The sequence below is a fragment of the Bombyx mori genome, chromosome 11 (assembly GCF_030269925.1).
Source record: "Bombyx mori chromosome 11, ASM3026992v2".
NCBI classification, from domain to species: Eukaryota; Metazoa; Arthropoda; class Insecta; order Lepidoptera; family Bombycidae; genus Bombyx; species Bombyx mori.
In genome coordinates, this window is record NC_085117.1 from 15,306,565 (window position 1) to 15,313,777 (window position 7,213).

Consider the following 7,213-nt stretch of genomic DNA (forward strand, 5'->3'; position numbering starts at 1 on the left):
AGAAAAAACAAAGTTTTTTTCCTTTATCTGCTGATCGTACGGAATGGCATTTTTTTATAGTTACATCATTTCTTAAAACGATATTATTGAATTTCGCAATAGGCAGTAGCATAGTCCAGTGCCTGGCGTTTGCAGAAGGACAAGGGCGACAATGGTCACATTCAATCAGGTGCTTTCGATTCTTGTGTGGTTGCTACCAAAAAAAACCAAAGTAGTTAAAGTTAATTGATCGGGTTAATGGTTAGAACTACTTAAAATTTATAAGTGTCTTCTTTGATCATATCAGCTGCTTTTTCGGCTATCATCAGAATTGCCGCATAAAGATTAGCGCCAACAACCTTAGGCATGATGCTTGCATCCACTATTCTTAAGCCCTTAACACCTCTAACCCTTAACCGTGCATCGACCACCCCATTAGGCCCCATGGCGCAAGTCCCCGAATGAGCCCACATTGTAGAACCCAAATTCAAAACATGACATTTCCAATACTCATGACTGAGAAATTTGAATTGATTACATTGTTTCAGATTGTAGTTCACGACCTTCGACTTGATGTTTCTGAAATAGGTCGTATTGATTAATCTAACATAATCTTCCATATAAAAGGCATGGCGTTCTAAATCTCTTGTGTCTGAATAATATCCAGAGTGAATTAACGGAGGTGTAGTTGGGTTGTTATCGACGAGATTGACACTGCCTCTTGACTCGGGATGAAGAAGAGCGATTACAGCGAATACTGATTCTCCACTGAGGCAGGCTTTAATTGCTTCTGCACAAACATCTTTATTCAGCTCAAAGCCAACTTGACATAGTAAGCCTGAAATAAGGGAGCCAATTGGAAATGGCAGAACGTAAGACTGATAATCGGGATAAGTTTGAGATTTATCCAGAGCTATGCGACCTGTGAGTACTGGATTAGGAAACTTATCCAGGTTAGTAATGTAATCTATGTTTTGTATGATAGAAGAATAACCTTCTTTTCCGCTAATTTGTACCGGAACTAAAACGTGATCTTGTAAATTTTGACCCACTTTAGGAGAATTGACGACGACATTGATCTTTAATTTTTGCAGGTGGTAATAAGGTCCAATACCGGACAATAGTAACAACTTCGGGCTGTTGATTGCTCCCGCGCACACTATTATTTCTTTTCGAACGCCAATATTTATTTTTCTTTGATTTTGCATCAAAATTTCAAGCGCGACCGCTCTATTGTTCCTGCTGAAGAAAATTTTTGTAACTAAACTGTTTAGTAGCAAATAAAAATTATTGCGATATTTTAGATCTCTGAGATAAGAAACGGCAGTACTCTGGCGGATATTGTTATTGGTTGCAAATTGAGCCATCGAATAACCAACTTGTACAGGTCCGTTAACGTCTAAAAGTATTGGGTAGTTTTCTGAGAATGCTTCAAATAAATGTTGAGTTCTTGGACCCCAATTAGTACGTGTAACAGTGATCGGTCCCTTTGTTGAGTGTAAATTACCAGAAGAACCCGTGATAATATCAACATCATCCAAGCGTTCGCTTTTCATGAAATATTTGAGGACGTTTTTCCATTCCCATCCCTTATTTCCCATTGAAGCCCATCCATTATAATCTTCCTTACTCCCTCGAACGTAAGACATATAATTTAAACTACTAGATCCTCCGAGCATTTTGCCTTGAGCAACATGTATATTTTTAGTAGCATGTGCTTGACTAGTGAATTCGTCATTTGTTGTATAAAAATTCCAGTCGTACTTATTTCTATCAATAAGTGGAAATAAAGCTGGAACCTGAAATATTATGAATATTAATCTGTTCTTTGAATTATCATAAGCTGATATACATAAGTGATTTGCTTCTGTCTTACATTTGAAGCCTCTGGTGGTATTCCTCCAGCTTCTATTAAGAGTACAGTAATGTTGCCAATTTCAGTGAGCCGATTAGCAACTACCGCGCCGGCCGAACCCGCTCCGACAACTAAATAGTCAAACACCTGCCCCTCTGCAGAACATACACTTTTATATTTAGTTGTTTTTAGTATTACGATTAAATAACCGTAACTTAGCGTGACTATTCATATTCACATGGGTAAGTAAGGTACCGTTATGCCTCTTTATGCTTCGAACCAGTCATATGCTATTAAAGTACAATTGATACTTTGACATCATATGACAAAGTGGACTTGTGGCTTCATTTTCGGTAAATTAACACCTTCACTGCGGGACAGGCCCATATTAGCGCGCTGCGGTATTTTCAGTCGGTTGGAAGAAAACTATGTCCGTCTCGCTGGTGGGGACCGATTATTTCAGGTGTTTGTAAGAGTTCGACAACGGCGACTATATACTACATATAAATTGTATTTTTTTTTGCTCCTGCATGTAGGCGATCATGCGGTCCATCTAATGGTGAGTTGTTACCGTTACTCATGGACGTAAGTAATGCCAGGCACACAGCCAAACTGCTGCCTACCAAATAATATATTATTATAATATATAATATAATGGATAGAGTATGTTTTCACAAAGTTATAGCATTTTAATTTACCCTAGTATAGGTGCGTCGAGCAAGAACTGCCACGTACTGGTGGAAATATCGTTGGGGCCCCATTTCGACCCAACGCAGTACCAAATGAAAGTTGATGATTTTACTTGTCGCAACCATGGTGTTAAGTCAGTAAAGAAAGGAGACAAGTAAAGTAAAGAGCACGTACTCACCTTTAATTTCAAAGGAAGGCTTGTAATACTTTGAATTGTCATTAAATAAGGATAGAAGTCCTAAAAAAAACTTGTAAATTGATAGTATAGATGGTAAAGTTTCGATTTCAAGAAAAGCCAAGGCCTCTGGAAGCTCCATTCTGCAAATGTATGGAATTAATTTACTTTTGTCATCAAGAATATGTACAGAGCCTAACTAGTTTTTTTTAGATAAATAAGTATAAAGTAGCTAATTAGTTATTTATCGGCTATAGTATTTCCTTTAGTTTTCGCCATAGATAAGGCGCTGCTTAAAGCTGAGGGCTTTACTCAAATGACGAAAACTAATATGTCGTAGCGTTTACGAAGCCTGCGAACTTTACTCGAAAACGCGTTGGCACGTCGCAAACATTCTGGAAACACTCTGTTATATAGATGAACTCTGTTCCAGTAGCAGGCGGTACTGGAACGGCGGCAATAGTATAGAAAAGTGACGGTAATATCACAAGCAATTCCTCGGAGCATATTTCAAAACGGTACAAAAAATAGAGAGAAGAAGAAAATCTACCCAGTAGGGCCAGAGGTACCAAACCGTCACGAAAAGCCGAATGCAACTCCAGTATGGAGTCGAACGGAAATTGTCGGCATTTGAGAGCTCCCCTGTGCTTTAAAGCGTAATTAATCGAACGTTAATCTTACCTAATGAATATAAATTAACTATTGATATTTAATGTATTAACTGCCTAGCACGGCTTTGTATAGAAAACCGTATTAAACCGTAAACTTATCGAAAATAAAACAAAAATAAAAGAGGTAAGCATATATTTTGTTTTAATCGTTAATTTTATTTTCGATTTATGAGTAACGACTAGATGTATCACACTAAGGATTTTATCGCATCACGACTAGCATATAAAAATATGTGGATAGGCTGCCTGAAAAGTTTTGACTGTATTTGCCTTATTTAAATGAAATTTTAATGAAAACACGGATTTACTAGTCCTCAGAACTTTACAGAAGTTTAAAGAAGGATAAGACGTTCGGTATCGGTGTCCGAATCCCGCTGGCGGGTAGCAATTTTTATAATGAAATACGTACTTAACAAATGCTCATGATTAACCGTGGAGGTGAAGGAATAACATCGTCTAATAAAAATAAAATCCGCAAAATTATAATTTGCGTTATTACTGGTGGTAGGACCTCTTGTGAGTCCGCACGAGTAGGTACCACCACCTTGCCTATTTCTGCCGTGAAGGAGTAATGCGTTTTGGTTTGAAGGGTGGGGCAGCCGTTGTAACTATACTGAGGCCTTAGAACTCATATCTCAAGGTGGGTGGCGGCATTTACGTTGTAAATGTCTATGGGCTCCGGTAACCACTTAACATCAGCTCGTCCACCCATCTAGGCAATAAAAAAAGGGCAGCTATTCTGTAAGCACGGGATTGAATATCTTCTAGATTTTGTATGTGAGTGCGGGCTACGTGAGCAAACGCTAAACTTGCGTGGGTTTTGACCGGACGTATGCAAGTTTAAATTTCATGATTTTACTTGTACGCTGTTTCCACGACGTCAGTAGTTTTTTTCTTAGAATAAATATTTCGGAATTTTAAAAATTTCGGTTGTTTTACGCACGTAATGGCTTGGTTTGGTACTTTTACGTTCTTTTTTTGATTTAATCAATTTATTTTTATTAGTTTAGGTTAGTTTAAGAGCAGTGAAAACTTTGATTTCATTAAAAGGTATATATAGTCATTTCATCCAGTACATCTATATATTAATGCGCGAAGCAAAAACTTTGTACCCCTTCTTACGAAAATTGCGCGGAGTATGAAATTTCCCACACTTATGGAAAATATAGAGAAGGAGTGCAGAATGTTAATATTTTTTTAAATTATGCATAAAAAATACATTAATTCAATTAAAAAACATTACACACACTACCCTGTCTTTGACAAACACACGCATGCATACTATTTGACTTATTGCTTAAAGTCTGTGGTCAAATTGAGAATCGATTAATGTAAGGGTAATGTTTGTCTTTATTAATATTTGTCTAAAGTGTAGTCCTGGCGAAATCTGTGATTATAGAAGTATAATAAATAGTCTTTGACAATAGATCATAATGGTATACAAACTTACAATTTCAATTAATTATTAGTCGAATTTCGACTACTGTGGGACCACTAGTATTGAGTTATTCCACGAAATGTTTTTCATAATAACTGTACAAGCACTTTCTTAAATTCAACTTGGAAATTGTAACCATAAGACAATTAAATGTTTCGAACAAAGATAGCGAGCGCACCTATATTGTTATGTTATAGAATTTCTCGAGTTTTGTGACTAAGTTTCAGGCAGCTTTATTCAAGGGTCGGGACCGACTGTTTAGTTACCGTTAAAGGGCTGAAAACCTTTGGAACTCGGTGCTACCTTAATTAAATTTGACATCGATTGTCATCACTGCTAGAATCTTTTGAAGTATTTAATTGTATACATATTTTAAAAGTTCGACATCGTATCATGAAATATTTAATCGTAATTACGCAGTATAAAATAACTTTATAGATAGATTGCGAAAATTTTTGGAGTTTGAAGTTATGGATTTTGATTGACATGAATAAAACACTTAAACTTTAAAAATATTGTATGTTATTTCTTCTTTCGAATACATATTGTTGTAAGAATAAAGATTAATCAAGACGGGTCGCAAACAATTCAAAAAATAAGTTGTATTCAAGGACGTGAATAGCGTCTCCTAATGTTGTACTTCTTAGGACTGATACACATGATGCGGTCACCCCGCAATGCGGACAGCCGCATTAGCAACGGCTTACGGTCTTAACTATTCTATTCAACGATATCCGTGGAAGAAATTGCTGCTATTTCTTCATTTACACATATTACGTAAAAAAGAAGGAAAAAAACAACGAAATAAGTATTGGGGACATCCTTATTTGCAAACTAGAAATGAGTGAAGACAATAATTTTTAAATAATATTTAAACTCAAACTTTTTCGTCTGCGTGTTGCATGTCGCGTGACGGTCGGCCGCGGAGTAGGGATAAAGTGAAAGGCACTCGTCAGAGCAGCCAAGGCCAATATGGCGGCGCCTATAGTTCGCAGTAGCTGACCGTGTAGTGGATAGACTATTTATTACTCATTTGTGCCAGTGCTCCACGCTATTGTGTTTTTGTTTTTCTCAGTGTTTAATGTAAATGTTGTTTGTCAGAGTTAAATGTCTATAATGTGAAAAAAAGTTTCATTTTTACCGTGGTTTCATAAAGCCACACAATCTTTTTTTTTTCTAAGAACTAAAAAAATATGAAAATAAGTTGTTCGGATTAACTTGGTTGAGTATACACACGTTTGAAGGACTATTGGACATTTTAAAATCATTTGAAATGAAACAATATTTAATCAATACGGGCCACCGCAAGCTGAGCCGCACATAGCGAATAGCAATTATTAGCAATCGTTAGGCTGGCCGCCATTCGAGCAACCGGAGCGATATGCGGGTAGCCGTATGCGTATGCACCACGCTATTGGCAATAATCATAACGCCACTATTGGCAATAATAATAATTAACGTAATAATATATAATTTAGTTTAATCTAATCTATGTTATTGTTTATTTATGATTAGCAAGATGAAACTGTTATTCTACCATATTTAATAATTAGCAGACACTGTTTTGATGTGAAAATGTTAAGAATATGTAAGCTTGAGGGTAGACATTATCTTGTTGAACACCAAGTAAAACGATGTCACTTCTTGGTTCCTGATTTAATCAACAATATGTTATCTTAACAATTCACTTTAACACTTGTCCAACTTTAACCAGTACGTACAACAGTCACTGAATCACACAACGTAACAAGGATATAGTAAGTGCACCAGGCAAGCGCAGTCCAACGAATGTTTCTCGCAAGGCACGCACCGCCTTTTTATACTAGCCGGCGCAGCTGGCTTATGAGTCACTTCTGTTGCACGAGTGGAACGACACGGCCGGCGCACCCGGCTTGTGTGAGTCACGCCTGTTGCACGTGATGTTTATTAGAAATATTGTTAACGCCGTCACGGCCATACTGACATGCGCTCGTCCTCGTGCGCCTTTTTATGGTTGTTCTGTAGACAATAAGCGTATTCGTTCATCCTGACATTAACGGATGCAACTTAAAACGTGGTCTATGATATTAACAATCTAATACGGTTCGGTTCGCATAATTCTTCAGAAAATCCTATACTGGCTATAAATACTGACTGCTTACATACCTGGGCCAGTTCATTTAAATCTCTTCAGGTATGTAAGTATGTCCCTTTTAACTTAAATCGGAAATGTTATCCCTTCAGTTTTTCGAACTGGACCGGATAATGCTAGACCGGACCGCAATCCCTGTAGCTAATTGTTGTGGCTAGTCCGGATGAAAATCCCTATAGCCAAGCCATTGGACCGGACAGACCCTTCAATGACTTCACACTTTTTCTTTTTTTTTCTCTTTTTTTTTCTCTTTTTTTTTTTATTCTTTGCTAGT

At 37.1% G+C, this 7,213-nt stretch overlaps 1 protein-coding gene across 1 annotated transcript; it reads right to left on the minus strand.

Annotated features, from left to right (window-relative positions):
- Window positions 1–251: 251 nt before the first annotated feature.
- On the minus strand, window positions 252–2,935 carry LOC101740614 (ecdysone oxidase). Its single transcript, XM_038013934.2, has 3 exons — window positions 2,703–2,935; window positions 1,856–1,989; window positions 252–1,778 (listed from the first exon to the last, which is right to left on the minus strand). Exons 1-3 carry the CDS (start codon window positions 2,839–2,841, stop codon window positions 252–254), a joined length of 1,800 nt encoding a protein of 599 aa, XP_037869862.1. The 5' UTR covers window positions 2,842–2,935.
- Between the last annotated feature and the right edge of the window lie 4,278 nt (window positions 2,936–7,213).

Excerpts from the sequence above, each read along its gene's own strand:
- LOC101740614 (XM_038013934.2), bottom strand. The coding sequence starts at position 2,841 with ATGGAGCTTCCAGAGGCCTTGGCTTTTCTTGAAATCGAAACTTTACCA. Across the intron at positions 1,990-2,702 it reads GCCTTCCTTTGAAATTAAAG|AGGGGCAGGTGTTTGACTAT; the intron begins GTGAGTACGTGC and ends TATGTTCTGCAG. Across the intron at positions 1,779-1,855 it reads TACCACCAGAGGCTTCAAAT|GTTCCAGCTTTATTTCCACT; the intron begins GTAAGACAGAAG and ends ATAATATTTCAG.